The sequence below is a fragment of the Patella vulgata genome, chromosome 8 (assembly GCF_932274485.2).
Source record: "Patella vulgata chromosome 8, xgPatVulg1.2, whole genome shotgun sequence".
Lineage (NCBI taxonomy): Eukaryota > Metazoa > Mollusca > Gastropoda > Patellidae > Patella > Patella vulgata.
The window spans coordinates 33,501,892-33,521,657 of record NC_065886.2 but is presented as its reverse complement, the minus strand read 5'-3'; the positions used below and the strand labels follow the sequence as shown (position 1 = coordinate 33,521,657).

Here is a 19,766-nt window from a genome sequence, read left to right as displayed (position 1 = left end):
CCAACACAGAATTTTGCTGAGTAGTTCAGATTTGATTGTTCTCTGATGTCTTACATAGAAGTTTGCTGACTAGTTTTGAATCAGAGATCTTATTCGGCTGATTATAGAACGTAAATTTAATGTATATAAATAACATCAAAGTGTGTATGTATGTGTGTATGGTGGTAATCTGAATATTTAAATTTCAGGGTCGCGTCATCCAGATTCTGACTCTAGACTTATTGTTCAACCTAAAACACTTTCGTTTGCCTGTGGGACCATGTTTGTCCAGTGTTTTTGTTCGTTGACATCAATGTTTCATTGTCAGCATTAGGCCTTATGGGACAATTCTTTTCCTTTCATTCTGTGATTCTAAAAGATATCAACCAATTAAACCTACCTTTTCCTTGCTGGCAAAATAATTAGTAAATTTGACAGCAATATTGTCTTGTAGGTCTTGATAATCCACTCTACGTACTGATGAAGAGTTTCTTTCATCCAGTATTAATATTTCCTACAAACAGCGAAAGAAAAATTACAACTGAGAAGTTACTCTACTCTCATCTTATTCCGGTAAATTTGAGAAAACTGACAAATTCTGTGAAAACTGATACTATGATCTGGTTTGTAAGAGCAGGTTTTACTATAGGCCTACACATATATGAAATGAAATGAAATGTGGTTTAACGTCCTACTGTTCTGCTCCGACTGGTCTAATGAAGACGGTCATGCGCCATACGGTGTGCTATGAGGGAAATTTTGCTCGGACAGCGGTGCTATGGCCTACACTATTTCGAATTCCAACTGTCAAGGGTTCTTTTACGTACATGCTAATGTGTAGCCTACACAAGACCTCAGGTTTTTCACACGATGCCAACGACCAGACACCGACAAGGGGAAACCTGAGGAATTTTCTTGGCCCAAACCAGGAGCAAACCCTAGACCTCCAGATTAGCGAGATGGCATCTTACTCACTGACCCATATACCACATACTACAAATACTGTTTAACTATTGTCTCATGGTGGTCCAGTCGATGGTTTGGGTTCGATCCTGGTGTTTACTGAGAAAGTACCCTTAAGATTTTCTAGTTTGGTTTCCCCTCATTAGAGAGAGAAATGGGGTCACACTAGGTCATTTCTGGACAAACATATGGTTCAATTTTATTTCATTAATTCTCAAGCACGTAGGGGTCTTTAACAGTGGGAGGAAACTGGAGGACCCGGAGCAAAACCCACGAGGTTGGACAGGCGATCCTACTCCTTGTCACATACAAGCGAGGGATCAATACCACACCACTTGACTCAATGACAGATCTTACGAACAAATGTGAACACATTAAACCATACGAACATCCAAACCACTCCCCTCATCAGTGGTCTCATATCCACGGCATGCATGTAATAGACCCATGACGTTGGAATTAGATGCAGATTAGGCAAAATGTCCATTATAGCACATGACATATGCCTGTCTTCATTGGTCTGGTTGGTTCACTTCTGACAAGGGGAACCACACTGGAAAACCTGATGAATTTTCTCCGCCAACACATGGATTAAACACTCTCCCTTCTGGTAAGCGAGCCAACATCTTACTCACTGAGCCATCATGGCTCCCACTCGTATATCAACATACAGGTGTATAAAAGGTGTATTTGTACCTGTATTTTATGGATTGTTTTCATGGCATCACTGAAGAATAAAATCCCGGACGGAAGAAGAATACTTAAACTGATGCGTAACGTTTCAAACAACGACATAGCTGTAAAAATCTGCATAGCAACGACCTTTCGACCTGTGACCAGTACTAACATGAAGGTGACAAACATGACCAGTTTTCCGGCCGTCAACGTCAAGGCGCTGTTGAAACTCAATAGCCTCGTTAATTTCTTCATATGTCTTTGCTCCTCGCTAGAAATAAATAAAGAAATTTTCTGATATTAATGTGTTATGATATTTATTTGACCTGAAGGGAGAGGGGAAGAAAGAGAGATGGGGTTTAGCATCCACATGACACAAAAAGGGTCATATCGGGACTAACATATGGTTCAACTGTATTTCAAGAATTCACTTGTGGGCAGGTGTCTTTAGCAGTGGGAGGAAAACGGAGGCCCAGCAGAAAACCCACGAGGTTGGATACTGCGCGAAAAAATTATGGTTTTGAAAGATTACGTAAAAGTCAGCTTGTTTTCAAATTTCAGTTTAAATTTTGGCTTGAAAACACTGGCATTATCTATAGATGTAAAATATCAGATAAGATCCATGTTGATCATACTTCAATTGGTGAAGCCTGAGGCTCTTTCAAAGAGCGTCGACCCCCAAGAACAAGGTTGTCAGATTGTGATTGTATTTTCTTATTTCTGATCCAAATCATGAATCAAAAGCAATTTTTTTTAAAGTAGCAACCAAGATATCTAACAATAATTTATCAAATTAAAATGTGTAAAAATATGCAAGCACACTCTATACATTCTAGGTATAAAAAAGTATGGATGTATTATGAACCATGAACTGAGCATAGCATCATCAGTGCAATCTTGGAATTGTGACATAATATCAAAATTCGAAATTCGTCCATTGTTGCGCAATTGTCCAAGAAACAATCAGTGTCATGCTGATCCTATTGGTTTGATGAAACTAAAGTAAAACTTACTGTCTGGCATTCATGATAATTTTCTCACAGAATTTTTCCCAGCAGCCCATTTTAATCTCATGTATTCCGCTGATCATCAGTTGTAATTTACGTAGACGATGATTGGTGTAGGTATCCGTCTTCTGTCTGCAAGAAAAAGATTACAAAAACATGAAGACAGTTCAAGGACGAATACACAAATATGGAGGCAGTTCAGGGGTGTATCCACTCGCCTTCATCCTTTCTTTTTTTTAGTACAACCCCCTGCACACCTCTGTTATATAGTGTATCCCCCTGTTCCATTGTGCACATCCATGATCTAGAGTGTATCCCCCTGTTCAAGAGTGTGTCCCCCTTGTATTAGAGTACACATGTTGTAATGTATCCCCACTGCCTTGAGTACACAACCATGTACTCAAGTTTTATTAGGCATTTGAAAAAATATCTTGTGCTTGTTGTCACAGGTATCAATTGGCGTACCATAAAATTATTCAGCACATATACTACTAAAACTTAGAGAGAACCTAGCTATAGTTTATTTAAATTAAATTTAGAATTGTTTTGACTAATTTTGAAATATAAAAGACTTACCTCAAAATACGTGAAAGTTTTCCCATCAATATTTGTAACGGAAACAACAATAACAAAACAACAAGTCCCGCCAGACAGACGGGTCCGAGACGTAACCAGTCCCATAATAAATAACTAATAACCAATAACTGTACAGGTGCTATAATAATATATGTAGCAGGTAATACCACCTAAAATATAATAGTCAAAATATTAAGAACCCCTAAAATACAGTACAGTCTAAATGTTAAGAACCCCTAAAATACAGTACAGTCAAAATGTTAAGAACCCCTAAAATACAGTACAGTCTAAATGTTAAGAACCCCTAAAATACAGTACAGTCAAAATGCACATAATGCACAAATGGTTTCATGTTTATCTATATTTTTATGTACTTGTAGTGTATTTAAGTTTTTTGTTGGTAAATATGATTAACTATAGTTATGAACTCCTCTAATAATTAATAACAATTAATTAAGTATGGCTTCACATTATACATTTATATATATGGACCTCCCAGTTTACTATATAGTATTGTGCTTGATAACGATAAGAGGATACTTATCGAAACGTCGTAATTGTGTATAATAAACCATTGATTGTTTTCCAATATAACTGTGTTAGTTCTATTCAGTCAAAATGTTAATACCACCTAAAACCACCTAAACTACAATGCATTTATAATGGTAAGGAATGAATGAAATTGATTTTTTTTTACACCAACCCTGGAAAACAGCGTTTGGGCAAAATTCCCCACATAGCACACTACCCGACTGGTGCAGAAACGTAGGGCATTAAACTACATTTTTATTTCAAGTTATTTCTAAGCTGATATTCAACCATACAGAACGTGTCCCTTCATTAGATCAAACTTACAAAATTGACAAGCCAGGCCCTTCATCTTACACAACTGACAAGCCAGGACCATCATCTTACACGACTAACAAGCCAGGCCCATCATCTTACACAACTGACAAGCCAGGCCCATCATCTTACACAACTGACAAGCCAGGCCCATCATCTTACACAACTGACAAGCCAGGCCCATCATCTTACACAACTGACAAGCCAGGCCCATCATCTTACACAACTGACAAGCCAGGCCCATCATCTTACACAACTGACAAGCCAGGCCCATCATCTTACACAACTGACAAGCCAGGCTCTTCATCTTACACGACTAACAAGCCAGGACCTTCATCTTTCCTGTGTGAGGAAACCTGAGTACCTGGAGTAAACCCACGAGGTTGAGAAGGCGCCACCATCTCCAAGCCACATACGCTCACACCAGGGATCGAAACCACGACCACTTTAAGCCAGAGGTGACCAGCCAGCTAAAGCTTGAAGTGCAATACTCTAAATCACTAGGTCTTCCCAAACCCTCAGAGGATCTTTATTGGCCAATTATCATTATTATGTTAAACCCCATTGTATTTCATTTCTTTTCTCAATGAATGGCTCCCTGCTTTAAAGAAATATCTAATAATATTTGATACAAGAGGGAAAATGATTACCATAGGAAACACATCCATTTCTCTTGTGACCAGGTTCATGATATCTTCCATAATTTTAGGGCTTAAAATATGACTTGATAATTTCATCACCTGAAAAACAAAATGATACAATTTCAGGATTCATTCAACCGATTTTGTTAAAAGTACCTAACTCTTACCCTAACCCAATTCAAGATCATTAATTTGAGGTGACATTAATTTTCTTTAAAGGTATTGACCACATCTACTATATGGTGGGGGGTGTCTTGGGGGGTTGGGGGGTGTCTTTCTTGGAGGGAGGGGGGGGGGGAAATAATTTGCGGAAGTTTGTAATAAGATCCATACATTTTCTAACAGCTTCATCCTTTTAATAGTGGACAATATTTCGTGATTAACAATTTTATTTCAATATTTTGATTGCGTATTGGGGTCTTTAGCAGTGGGAAGACCCAGAGAAACCCAAAGGGTTGTACAGGCAACTCTACTCCTAGTCACATACAATGACATACCTCATGAAATAAAGCACCCTTTAGATCATTCCTCCACTAAATGATAAATTAAATAGTCTAGGTTAACAAAGCTTACCATACGATTAATTAAATAGTCTAGGTTAACAAGCCTTACCTTACGATAAATCAATGATGTAGCTGCCACTCTCATTCGGTATCCATGGTGAAAGAAATTATGATCCAAGAAAATATTGACTAGACACACAATACATAAAAATGTTGCAAATATATAAACATCGGGAAAACGTAACTTGTCTGGTGATTTGGAATCCACATCAAAAATATTTATAAAATATCCCATTAACACAGCCTGTATAACTCGTAAACATTCCTGATAAAAAATAAAACAGTAATCATTAAAGATGGCCACATAAAGCACGGATATACACCTACCCAGATAAATGTCTTGACAGAAGATGATCCGAAAGGAAAACTTGGATGTTGACCAAATTTGATATTTCTGCAAAAGGGGGGATAACTCTGTACCTGACAGTCACAGAGTGCTGAATATTAATAGGGCTTGTCCTCTAATGGCCACAATGCTTCAAGTCAAATTTGAAACAATCTGTTAAAAACTATAGCCTCTACTTTTGTGTTCCTAAGTTTCTTAACCAATAGGGTGGAGGTGAAGTGTCTTGGTTGTGTAGCTCTGGAATGGAATATTGACCCGAATGTTTCCCACCATATTTGAAAGAAATCAGTTACATATTCCTCTACTTTACATGAAATTAGAAAGGGTTCTTTCTTATGCCAAAATGAGCATTCTATAACATTCACAATATTTTGTGAATCTAAAAGTAAATGGAGATAATTCAGGCAAATCATATCTCACCTCAATCATTATTAATAAAATAAAAGCTAGTATTTGTGGTCGATAGCATCTCCATAATGCTGCCATCAGACTTACGCTACCTCCCTTCTTCCATCTGTATAACTCTTTCTCCCATTCCCTGGAAATACAAAACACAACAACATTAATTATACAAAACACAACAACCATGTTGATAGCCTTTCTCCCATTCCCAGTAAACACAAAACACAACAACCATGTTGATAAATTTTCCCCCATTCCCTGTAAATACAAACCACAACAACAATATCAATAGCCATTCTCCCATTCACAAAAATGGGTCTATAAATATACTATCTTTAGCCCCCAAAGATCAAAATAGCAATGAAACATTTTAAAACACCTTTATTTGGACATTTTGTAATAGTACCGTATTCGTAAATCTTTCTTTTGTCTTAAAATTCTCTGCGCAATTAGTTTTTTTCTTTGCCCGCTGCAGGACAACCGTTCAATCACCTTATGCATAATTTTATCATAGTATTCCTGATAACCTCATTTTCAACCAATAAAAAACAAGTTTTCAAACCCGTACAATACGATAACAAACTTGGCTTGTTGCTATCTAGTCAACGCAACTCCTTCGCTGATTGGCCCAGATACCCCGCGCAAGATTTGAAGATTTCAGTGCATTCCATGCATTTGCACCTAACTGCAGAGTACTTTCACAACTAACTTTTTCCACTCTAAAACGTTAAACAGTCACCCGGTAAATAGTAAAATAAAATCTTGTAATGAGTTATTTCCACAGTTAAAAGCATTTGTTTATAGTTATCTATTCACAACAGAACACAAGACAAGGTGTACACTGCTATAAATACTCTCTATTTTTTAATAATAAATTAACTTTTGTAACAAATATAGGTCACATTTTCCAGTTAATGACTACAGTTGACATTACTTTAAATTCATACACTGATTAGCCTAGATTTTATTTAATGTTCTTCAAAAATATATAACATTCTGGACTTTTCAAAAATGGGGCTCACGCACTGTCGAAATCCTATAAAGTGACATAAGCCACAATGGAGTAACAATTATACAGTGAAAATGCCAATAATTGCCATTTCGGCGGCCATTTTGAAAAACAAGATTGTGGATATAGTCGGATCAACCCTTATTCTCTGACATTCGTATTCGACAGTACGCCTAAAAACCTATAAAATGACATTTTGCACAAAACAGTTACAAATATACGATGAAAACACAAAAATTGCCATTTAGGTTGCCATTTTGCAAAAATAAAATGATGGATCTATTGTCGGATTGAATCCTAATACTGCAATTTCGTATTCGGTACCCCTAAAAATCTATAACATGACATTAATAAACACATAAATTTATCACTTTGCCAGCCATTTAGAAAAAAAGATGGCAGATATTGTCGGATTGACATTATACTACAACTTAATTTCAGCACCCCTGAAAACATGTAGAAAGAAATATTAAACGACTAAATAACAAATAAATGGTATGGTTGCTTTGTGATTTTGTTTTGGAACATACCAACAACCTTGACTTACTTTTTCTCAAAATTTACTTTCATGCCTTGGGCAACTTCAAGTGGATATAGCTCAGTCAATTTTTGCCTGATTCAAACAAACCATCCATCATTTCAAAGGTATTGAGATGGAGAACGTAAAAATAATAATAAACCATACACCATTTTAAAGGTATTGAGATGGAGAATGTAAATATAACAATATCTCAATTTTCAGAATTTCCCCATTGTGTCATAAATACAAAACACAACAACAGTGGGGACTAACACATAGTACAATATTATCAGTGGAAAAAAAGAGAGTGAGAAATGGGGATAACGTCCACTCAACACAAACTATGTCATTTCAATACTAACTCATTGTTCAATTTTATTTCAATAATTTGCTTGCGTGTAGGGGTCTTTAGCAGTGGGAGGAAACCGAAGGACCCGGAGTAAACGTTCGACCTTACTCCTTGTCACATACAACTGGGGAATCGAAACCCTGCCAGTTGACTCAATGACAGACCTTATGATACAGCGCGCACATGCTAACCATTCCGCCACCCAACCCTCCTCAGTGGGAAAAAACCTGAGCATTTGAGAAAAATCCACAAGGTTGAATGTGTGACTCTCCTCCTTGTCACACACATCCATGGGATAAAAACCCCGACTTGACTCATTGACAGATCTTATGATCTAAAGTACAGATGTTAGACCACTCGACCACCCTATCACACCTGCTAATGTAAAATGTTTCAGCATACCACAAATTTTTACACTGGACCACCATTATCCACCCAAATTCTCTTCCATCCCTGAAAAGTGGGAACCAGCGACAGAAGGATCTTACCTGCCAAGATTATTGGATAATTTAACGGTTGAATCTTGCGGTAATACATCGTACACGTCTGCTTCATCTAGGGTATGATGATATCCTTTCCAAAATATTCGACCAGTCCACCTACAAAATACAACAATAATTATTCTCTATCAATACAGTTAAGAGATTGGAAGCTATTATATTGAGACCAGTCCACCTACAAAATACAACAATAATTATCCTCTATCAATACAGTTAACAGATTGGAAGCTATTATATTGAGACTAAGTGTAGCCTTACGTCTCTCATGATGTGATGCAGAGACCACATCATCATCCCCAAACGTCTACTCCTCAAACCCCCTGTTCTGGATCACCATATCGAGCCTCAGTCCTTTGATCTTGTTGTTGTCATGTATGGTTACATGATTTGTTGTTTTAAATTTTCTATATATATATTTGCCTCACAATTTGTTTTACTGGGGAAAAAAATAGGGACTTACACAAACATATTATAATATTGATAGTGTATTAAAATCTGTATAATAATTCTGAATAATATGTATTTAAATGAATGTATTTAAATGAATGTATTTAAATAAATAAATTTAATACTGTTTTATATTATGTATTTTGGCATTTTATTTATCTTATATAAATACTTGAAAAATACTGAGGAACAGGCTACGCCTTTATTACTTCTCTACCAGAGTTGAGTTTAGTGTGTTTGTCTTTTCTTGTTAGAACAATAACTTATATAAATTTGTAGTATTGCCATTGGACAGATAGCGATAGTCTATCATTAAATGGGTCTTGAGAATTCCTCAAACTCCTATGAAAAGCTATGCAAAAGCGTATTGTTGAATTAACATTGTACCATATGTCAGTTGCAAAATGACCCAGTTTGTGTTGAGTGGACATTAAACCCTATTATATAACTTTTCACTAAAAGAATGACACCACCTCTTCACATTTAACTTAGCCAAAATTGAAATAGCATAACTATTTAAATGAAATGGGGGTTAATGTCCTACAGATCTGAACCAAAAGACTATTTAAAAAAAGAGGTTAGTAAAAATAATTAGGCCATACAGCCATTTCCAGTGACAATCAATTCATTATTTATTTTGTGGTCAGACCAGTTTAAAAACATCATCATGTATCGGACAGGATATATACTTGTTGATATATATTCCAGATGTACTACTGTCCAATTAGCTCCATAACAACCATTTAATATGAAATGAAATGGAATGGGGTTAACAGCCTACTTTTCTGCACCAACTGGGCTAATATGAAGATGGGTATACTGTTTGCTGGGGTTAACAGCCTTCTATTGTGCACAGACTTGGCTATTGAGGATGGGTATACACAGTACAGTGTGATATGAGGGAAATTTTTGACCGGAGAGCGATACTATAGCTTACTCTTATTTCAAATTCAACTATCAAGGATTCTTTTATGTGCACCTTCATGTGTACATGGGATCTTGGTTGAGCACTAGACACTGTTCATTGTCAGGGGCACCACTGGCTTGATCCACTAACAAGGAGAATCCATGTTGAAAATCCAGAGGAACTTTCTCAGCCAACAAGGGGAGCAAACCCAGGACCTACTATGGCTCCCATATTTAATATGAGATGCACATAGTAGAGTATGGTTACTCTTATAGAACATCTTATATCACTTGGAACAGTCTATAAGATCCAGGGAAGTTTACTCTTCCCAGAACATCTGATACCACCACTTATTAGAAGGGGGGGGATGGCCGAATGGTTAGCGCATGCTTGCTGTATCATAAGGTCTGTCATTATGTCAGCTGGCATGGTTTTGATACCCTGGTTGTGCGTGACAAGGAATAGGGTCGCTTCTCCAGGTCCTCCAGTTTCCTCCCACTACTAAAGACCCCTACGCGCAAGCGAATTATTGAAATAAAATTAAACCATATGTTAGTCCCAAAATGACCTAGTTTGTGTCAAGTGAATGTTAAACTCCATCTCTCTCTCTCTTTCTTCTTATTAGAGAAGTTCACACACATTGTTTGTTGTACAAAGACTTTTGTAATGTAAACAAGATGATTAATTCATCGAAAATCTTCAATGTTGTATATACCAAACATTTAGTTAAATTTGTTTCCACAGAAACACAATTATCAAATTCAAGAAATTTTTAATTATCCAATGAACAAATTGAATGTCAACACAATATTTTAATCTTATTTAGACTATCACCTGTAATCAACACAAAAAACATAGTCTTTAACATCCAGCACCCTTGAATACTAAATTAACAAGATTTAATTTCCTAACAAGTGATAATGTCTCTTTAAATTTAAAAAGCAGTGAACACAAGTCCTATTGTAAGTCTGGTTGATGATAACCATTTGTCTGTAATGGGCGAGTGTGTGTGTGTTGCTTTATATGTTTAAGTCTGTCACAAACTCCAGAGGGTTTCCCTGGGTTCTCCTGTTTCCTAATCTGATTAAAACACAGATCCTATTTCGTTTTGTTTTTTAATAGTTCAAAATTTCGTTTTACTTCTCTTCACTACATGTACACTAGGATCTGGAAGAGTTGTTATATAAGCCGCGCTCTGGTTAATGTGAGGGATTAGCCAATGAAGCGGTCTGTTATGGCGAGTTCTTGGCGTACGCGACCTATCACTATAACCAGTCAAATCTTCATGTAGTGTAGGCCATCGAAAGTATAAAGTGGAGCGGAGTTAATACCCATTCCTCACCCTCTCTCTGCGTGATTCTCCCTTGTGAGTGGTGCATGACAGAGGGCCCAGCAATGAACAATGTACAGTCATTTTGACGGTATGAAATATTGTGACCCCATGTGCACAGTGGCTTGCACATAAAAGATCCCTTGGCAGTTGGAATTCGAAATAAGAGTGGGCAAAGTTTCCCTCATAGCACACTGTCAATCTGTTTCACAGAGAATTACGAGTCTCGTATAATATCTCTGTCATAGATGACTGCCTTAACACATGCTGTCACAGCACGCGGTGTGAATCATTGGCTGAATGGCGCGTGCATTGTTTACATAAGACATAACTGCTTCGGAGAGAATGCTGCATTTTAGTCAATTTAATACCCATTTACACTAAATCGGAAATAATTTTTACCTACAAATACGTCAAACGCCTTTATTTATTTCTCCAATATATACAAAAAATGTTTTAGAATTTAATTTGTCGCAGGAAAAAAGTTAATATTTCTAGCTCATTAAGCCGCATTAATGTCATCCTTATCAGTGATTGTGGCGGCCAAGCAAATATTCACTGCGGATCAGTGTGGCACACTGTATGGTGTATGCCTGTCATCATTAGCCCAGTCAGTGCTGAACAGTAGGACCTCAAACCCCATTTCATTTAATTTCTCTCCCTCCTCTGTGTCTCTCTTCCTATCTGTATCTCTCTCAACACCCCTCCCCACACCTGTCCTCTCTGTCTCTCTAGGTGAGAAAGTAACAGTGATACAAGTATTTATCTCGGATGTGTTATATAATGAAAAGACGAGCCACGATCATGTTACACTTGTCGCGGTTTTCATCAAACAAACCACCAGAATTAATCAACATCGTGCAGTCGCCTGTTTACAAACATTTATACTTAATTCCTCGTTAAACACTGTACCCTTTAAACTAGCGGAAGTCATTCATCTTCAAATATTTCTACAGGTTCATATTCACCATGCCACAGTCATTAAACTTTCTTTTATCTGGTAAATACAAGAACCAAGAAGAGATAGTCTAGCACTGTAAACCATTGACCCCCATCTCTTTCCCCTTTCGTCATTCTCCATGATGCAGTAGATAATGGATATGATGATATTTCAACAGATCAGATTTTATTCTCCCCACCCAACCAACCCTTTTATTTATCTCCCCATTTTCAAAAATATAGTATATGGTCCCTCATCCAACCCTCCATTTACCTCCACCTTTTAACTATTCCTTCCCAACACCTCCATTCATCTGTCCCCCTACCCAATCCTGATCCATTCATCAGTCCCCATACCCGATCCTCATCCAACTCCTCCATTCATCTGTTCCCCTACCCAATCCCCATCCAACCCTCCCATTAACCTGTCTCCTTACTCAATCCCCACCCCACCCTCCTATTCATCTGTCCCCTACCCAAGCCTCATCCAACTCATAAATAAGAGAAGTTGTATCAGATGTTCTAGAAAGTGTAAGCATACCCTGCCTCTGGCACAATCTCAATTACAAATGGACCAACCAGAGAAGACATAAACACCTAGTATTATCTTAACCAATCACAATTGGACAAGAAGATATGATACGAACACCAAACACCAAGAACAAAGTCACTTTTACTATGAAACATCATCATTATTTACAGATCAAAATGTTCTAATGATAGACTGAGGAAAGAGACGGAGGAAAGAAATCATGAGCATGAGAGAGGAAAGGCGATTGGTAATGCGGCAAGAGGTGTATAGATCAAAGATTTATATGCTTTTCATGAAAACATAGCATCTTTTCAAAGTTTGAGAGTAGTCTGCCAATACCCCACAAAAAGTGCTCTGCAACCCCTAGCGACCTACAGGTTGGGAATCAAGGATCTAAACCAATCACAATTGGACAAGAAGATATGACATGAACACCATGTATTATCTTATCCAATCACAATGTCTCAACTAAGATTTCAAAGAAAACATACAACTGCTAAGTATACTGTGTGAATGTGAAACAGGTATTTCAGTTCCATAGTTTTTGTCCCCTGGTCAGTTTTTCAAGTATTTTGTTTACCTTGTCATTTTATTGACCATAAACAGGCATGTTATTATATTGACTTTAAACAGGCATGTCAGTTTTTCCAAGGAATATGGTGGCCAATTTTTGTAGCACTTTTCGATTTATAAATCAATCTTAAGAGTTTTTAACCATATTTGTGTTCAAGTGTTTTTAGACGTATTTGTGTTCAAGTGTTTTTAGACGTATTTGTGTTTTAAGTGTTTTTAGACGTATTTGTGTTTTAAGGTTAAATTTTATGTCATGAGAAGTAAATACCACAACTAGTCACTTGCACCAGTTTGGTCCATCATACACACTGTGTTGGGAGCTACGACGACTCAGTGAGTAAGACCTCGTCTAGCTAAACTGGAGGTCCTGAGTTTCAATCCCTGTGTTGTCTCAGAAAGTTCATCAGGATTTCCCAGGGTGGTTCCTTCTTGTCAGGGACAGCTGTCTAGTCATTTGGGTGGGGCAAAAACCAAGGTTCCGTGTACACATTGGTTTGCACGTAAAAGAACCCCTGACAGAGTGGGCTGTTCGAGCAAAATTACCCTCATAGAACACTGGATGTTGTATGCACGTCTTCATTAGCCCTGTCTGTGCAGATCAGTAGGATGTTTAACTACATTTTATTTCATTATAATATTAATTATTCATTCATTATAATATTAATTATTCATTCATTATAATATTAATTATTCATTCATGAATATTCAACTTCAATTCTAACACTGTCATTGGTGATGTGTTTTTCTAGTGCATCAATTTTCAAACACAGAGAGAGAAATGGTGATTAACCTCCACTCAACACAGACTAGGTAATTTCAGGACTAACATGTGGTTCAATAATTCACATAGGGGTCTTACCTGTGGGGGGAAACAGCCACAAGGTTGGACAGACAGTCCTACTCCTTATCACATATAAGCTGGCAATTGAAACCACGCTACTTGAATTAATGACAGACCTTATGATCTAAAGCACCAATTTTCAAACATATTAAATTAAATTTTGTTTTAATTATTTGCACTTTTCGGCTTAATCCAAATTAATTATTTAACATTTAATTAAAAAAAACAAAATCCTCTCAGCTTTGATTCAATACCCTTAAAAAGAGGCTGATCAAAATATTTCAGCAAAATTCATTATGTTGAGTATATCCTCTGCAGTTGATGCCGAGTGTTGACAAATTTTCAATTGATAAACCTGATTGGTATTGATAGCTCTTTATATAGAGATTAAACTTTGATGATATGCTTGCAAGTATTAACGATCCCTTATATGATTATCAGAGACTTTAGATATAGGGAGATGTAGGTTGGGGGCAGGAAGAGAAGAAGGGGGAGGTAAATCAGGGTTTAAAGTCTACTATTCTGCACTGACTGGGCTTACGAAGACAGGCTTAGAGTATACAATGTGCTATGAAGGAATTGTTCCTGGACTGCAGCCGATTCAAACCCCAACAGCCTGGCTAGTGAACCAGCGCCTTAGTCTCTGAAAATATGTGGCTCCCAAAATCTGGTTACCCGACAACTACATTACCAGCAAAGATTCTAATGCAGTGGCATACTAGAGTATGTTTCTTGCCTGCCACTCCCCGAGAAAACCAATACACAGAGAGAGAAATGGGGCTTAACGTCTATTCAACACAAACCAAGTCATTTCGGCACTAACATGGCATTATTTTATTGCATGTGGGGGTCTTCAGATAGGGCAATATACTGGAGGACCCGCAGAATGCCTACAATTTTGGGAACACAAACCTACTCCTGGTCTCGTACAAGCTTGGTATCAAATCTACACAATTCAACTCTACGACAAACCTTATGATCTAAAGTACATGTGCTAGACTACTCGCCCACCCCAACCCCTCAACATCGTTGATCTGTTAAACTAAAATCTTTCTTGGTCTTAAAGTTTAAAGATTCAGGCCCTGTTTTTCGAAATCTTAACTAAAGATAAAATCCAAATTTTAGTTTATACTTCAATTTTGATTGGCTAAGCACTAAAATCAATCTAATATTATCCAATAAAATTACTAAAATTTGGATTTTGTCTTAGTTAAAATTTCGTGAAACAGGCCCAAGGACATATATAATTTCTACAATTGGTGATCAACTAAATAAAGGTAGGGAATTTGTTATGACCTAGTAATATTTGACCTTTAGAGCATCCACAAGCAGACCAAGGAACAGCGTTCAAATTCTCAATAAATAGATTTCTTGGACTTTTTTGATGAAATCTAATTTTCACTGCTTTATCCAAATTGATTAATTAACATAAATATCCATGGTACACATAGTACACAATCTTCTGGAACAAATTTACGTTGTCTGCTACTTGAGTTATTAATTACACCGGACAATTATATAGGTGAATCATTCTCGTTAAAAATAACCCTATCCAGGTGTCATTATTTACCTTTAAACAGGTAAGAAATGTCAAAGGTCATAGGTCATGCTATACAGGTAAATTACATACAGGTACAATGTCAATTTGACATCAGAAACTTAAAACTGAAATTTTCCACAGAAAACTTAATTTTGAATAATTTTAAGGAATAGATTAGAACAATGCTTAAAATCTTTTGACGTTAATTTCTATAGAAACGAATATGCTTATTATTTGTAAGTCATCTATAATCAATGGTTATAGCTTTAACTCAAAGAGGTAATAATATATTATGTCAGCAAGAATGAGGTATTATCATTAATCAGCCTTTTCAAATCATACTAATTATTGAATATGCAGAGTTTGCAAATTTCTTGAATAATATCCATTATTTATCTCTCTATAACTTGACTTACTGGTAACACACATTACATGTATTTTTGATCATAGGTGTAGGAGCCATGGGGGTGGGCTATAGATTCTGTGAACCATCCATTTTTCGGCCACAAACATCAGAGAATGAGAGAACTATGAGACTATATATCATAGAAATATAATCATATAAGGATTGATTCATTCTGATAATTTGGGTGACGAAGAAAATTTTTGGGCAAATAGCCTCACTGAGATTGGCCCCCTATGCCTATGATTTAAGATCTGAGAGTTTTGAAATGCTGTAAGATAATTAGATGAATGAAATATACTGTATACCTGTACATCTATATAATGACACAAATACTGAATGTATCCTTGCTAATCCTCAATAATACTCTTCCTTTATAATTCCTTTACACCACAAATCTTTACCCATCAACACTATGGAACACACTCGGAAATTATCGTAGGCCGAAAAGTACAGATTAATACTGACTATGATGTTCTAATGGTGCTGATTATCGTGAAAACTATTTTTCTTCTTATTCTACACCCCCGAAAAGTATAGGTATCTCAGTGCAGATATACTTTGCAGCTCAATCCTGGACTATCGATCATCGAGGCTTTAAGGCGTAAAATTGTGTTGATTATCATGAAAATTCCTGATATTATGAACCATCTGTATCCACCATCAAAATATTTATCAATATTTGTCTTGAATTAAAAACACATTTCAGACATCTCCCATCAGTCAAAAGACACAAGAAAGATTATTTTTGTTCAAAGTTGCTAAAATTAAAATCACTAAAAGTTAAACTCATTCTTTATAGAGTAATATTCAAAATTAAAATCGGTAATTAATCATGTACTCATATATCCATTAGACATTTCAAATTCTGGATAACTGTATTTATGGCAATTAATCATCCACTCATATATCCATTAGACAATCGTCAAGTTTATACGGCATTTAAAATTCTCAATAACTGTATATATTCGTTTAAAAATTTAAAACCTATTAAAGGTACTCCACAACACTTCTAACTGATCCCCACTATTTCTTCCTCACTGCTTCGTTTACCTCATGTGAACAATCGTCAAGGCTACACGTCATTTAAAATTCTCGATAACTGTATTTATTCGTGTAAAAAACTTTAAAACTATTAAAAGTACTCCACACAACTTTTACCCGATCCCGTCTATTTCTTCCTCACTGCTTCGTTTACCTCATGTTAAATTTGTTTTCTAGCCGTGTCCAACAGCAGCCAGTAAAACAAACACTGTCTTCTCTCATCCGACAGGTATTTCTACTTTCAAACTTAATCTAGTTTAAAATGCATCTTTTTTCTCCCCGAGGTTGGTATGTCACTGTTGATCTTTGCCTCGAGACTCGTCTAAGTTTTATTCATGATTAGAGTAGTTAACATACTTCTGCATTTAATAGTCAACAAAATTCTTGATTTTACACAGCATGGGTTTAATCTGTAGAACTTTAGCATTGCCCGGGGAGGAAGGTTTTAAAATAATTGTGGTTAAGATTATTAGTAAATCAGGAAGCCCATTTCTTATTTTTAACGAACCCTTTAATCTCAATCAAATGGCATTTGGCAGTTTTGACAATTGGGTAAAATTGGTCTAAAGATTATTTTTAAATGTGTTTACTATTCAAAATCAAATGGCATTTGGCGGTTTTGACGATTATTTTTAAATATGTTACTATTTAAAATCAATTTTAAAAATAATGTCTCTTTAAAAACGAATTCTCACTCATGTAAACCATAAAATTCATCTTATTGACAGAATAATGTTGCTGGGGAAAATTATTAACATTTTATTTTATTTCAAATGAGCAAATAAAATGAAAACTGGTGCAACCCCAAAAACTAATATTACCTTTCAAACAATTCTCTGTATTTATTTACAGGCAGGACACTAAATTTGTCTTTTTTTACTTTTAAATAAATTTGCACAGGTTAAAGTATAGATTGAAGGAACATATGACAAATTCTTTTCTTGTTTAAACATATATTGTCAAACATTACAACAGTTTCTATACAATATAAACATTGTGAAATAAAATAAAATAGGGTTTAACTGCTCTGAATGGGCTAATGAAGACGGGCATACGCCTTGCAGTGTACTATTAGGGAAATTTTGCCCGGGCAGCGGCACTACAGCCTACTCTTATACTGAATTCGAATTGCGAAGGGTTCTTTTATGTGCACAACAATGAATACACTGGACCTCAGTTTTCATTCCATCTGAATGACTATACACTGTCCATTGCCACGCCCTTTTTCCTGCACCACTGACAAGGGGGAACACCCCAGAAAATCCTGATGAACAGTCTTGGTCGACACAAGGATCGAACATGGAACCTCTGAGCCTGTCACATTGTGAACTGTCCATGCCTCAAACACTTTATTTCAGAGAGAGAGAGAGAGAAATGGGGTTTAAGGTCTACTCGACTCTTGGGATTTGTTGTGACCGACATAATCGTTTCAATAAAACACTCATCACCCTTTTCCCTTTTTTTTTTCAGATAGGGAGAGAGAAATGGGGTTTAACAGCTACTCGACACAAACATATGATTCAATTTTATTTTATTTAGCAGTAGCAGGATATAGAGGATGGACAGGCGACTCTATTTCAGCAGGTACTCTACTCAATCAGGGAATCGAAACCACGCCACTTGACTCAACGACAGACCTTGTGATTTCACACGCACCCTTTAAACCACTAGACCACCCATCCTCCCCTCCCTTTATTTAAGATCGGAGCCACAGTGACTTTATGAGTAAGTTTGAACTGTAATAGTACACAAAACAAAACCGATAAAACAAACCTGCAGACGACACAAAATACACAGACATTGCAAGAAATAAACAACAAATATCAATTCAAGTGAATAAAAAAACATACTTACCCACAATTCAAAATATTGTTCATCCTTTTATTATCTATTATTTACTCAATAAATCAGTTTTTATCAACTCTACCCCAAAATATATAGTCTCCTATAACACCTCATAACACTTCTTTTCAATAAAGCAGTTTATTATCCACAGTAAAAAATTTATTCCAAATCTATATCCTTCTAAACCACCTCTAAACACTTCAATAAAGCAGTTTATTATCCAAAATCAAAAATTAATTCCAAATCTATATCCTTCTAAACCACCTCATAACACTTCTCTTCCATAAATCTGGTTATGGGCCACAATCCAATACTAAATACACCAGACATTAAAAACACAGTATAGTACTTCTCATTTCCATGTGGAATTCACAATATGGGTTTATTGGTAGTTCACAGAATTATTTATGCAATTTATTAACTTGTCACAAATTGACTTCATATTTCACAAAATAAAAAGTTTGACTCTGCCTAGAACAACCTGTTGGTTTCAAACGAGCTTCGTCAAGTTGCAGTCATTAACGATTATTTGCGGTCACAAATAAACTGTCTATAAGAAAACAAGACGAAGAAAATGCAAGCAACCATAAAACCCCAAACAGTGCTGTTACCACTGGATAAAAATAAAACGTCTTTCTATCAAGATTAAAAATTAATACAAGAAATTTTAAACAAGACACAAGATTGTCATAATACACTCCCAAGAAGAAAAAAAAATTGTTAGGTTCAGTCCAGGTTTCTATTAAAACAAGACACAAGATTGTCGTATGTATATAAACTCCAGCAATTGTTAAATTCCATCCAGGTTTCTGTTTTAATTCACATTTAAACCTTGCGAAATACTTTCTCATTAAATAGTTTAATCCCAGCACGAATTCAAATCAAGACAATAAAAACTTGTTCAAATCTATGTGATCCACATCAAGCAGTTGATCTAAGATATATTCACATTAGATGATTTTTTATCAATCCGAGGAACTGATTTCTCTGTT

At 36.1% G+C, this 19,766-nt stretch overlaps 1 protein-coding gene across 4 annotated transcripts in view; it reads right to left on the bottom strand.

Moving 5' to 3' along the window:
- LOC126829850 (ATP-binding cassette sub-family C member 4) overlaps positions 1 to 19,427 on the bottom strand; it is a 40,123-nt gene extending 20,696 nt beyond the window's left edge. For 2 of the 4 annotated variants that reach the window (XM_056102999.1, XM_056102998.1), the window contains exons 1-9: positions 16,194 to 17,134; positions 8,362 to 8,472; positions 6,014 to 6,131; positions 5,297 to 5,512; positions 4,694 to 4,783; positions 3,201 to 3,370; positions 2,631 to 2,756; positions 1,639 to 1,888; positions 380 to 493 (exon numbers count right to left, since the gene is read on the bottom strand). Coding sequence is in view for 2 of the 4 variants with exons in the window: in XM_056102998.1 (XP_055958973.1) it covers positions 380 to 493; positions 1,639 to 1,888; positions 2,631 to 2,756; positions 3,201 to 3,370; positions 4,694 to 4,783; positions 5,297 to 5,512; positions 6,014 to 6,131; positions 8,362 to 8,472; positions 16,194 to 16,201 (1,203 nt within the window). In the remaining 2 variants the exon portion in view is untranslated. Of the gene's footprint in view, positions 1 to 379; positions 494 to 1,638; positions 1,889 to 2,630; positions 2,757 to 3,200; positions 3,371 to 4,693; positions 4,784 to 5,296; positions 5,513 to 6,013; positions 6,132 to 8,361; positions 8,473 to 16,193; positions 17,135 to 18,783 lie in introns of those variants that run through there. The other 2 variants (XR_008789086.1, XM_056102997.1) reach the window with 2 other exon arrangements.
- Positions 19,428 to 19,766: the final 339 nt, after the last annotated feature.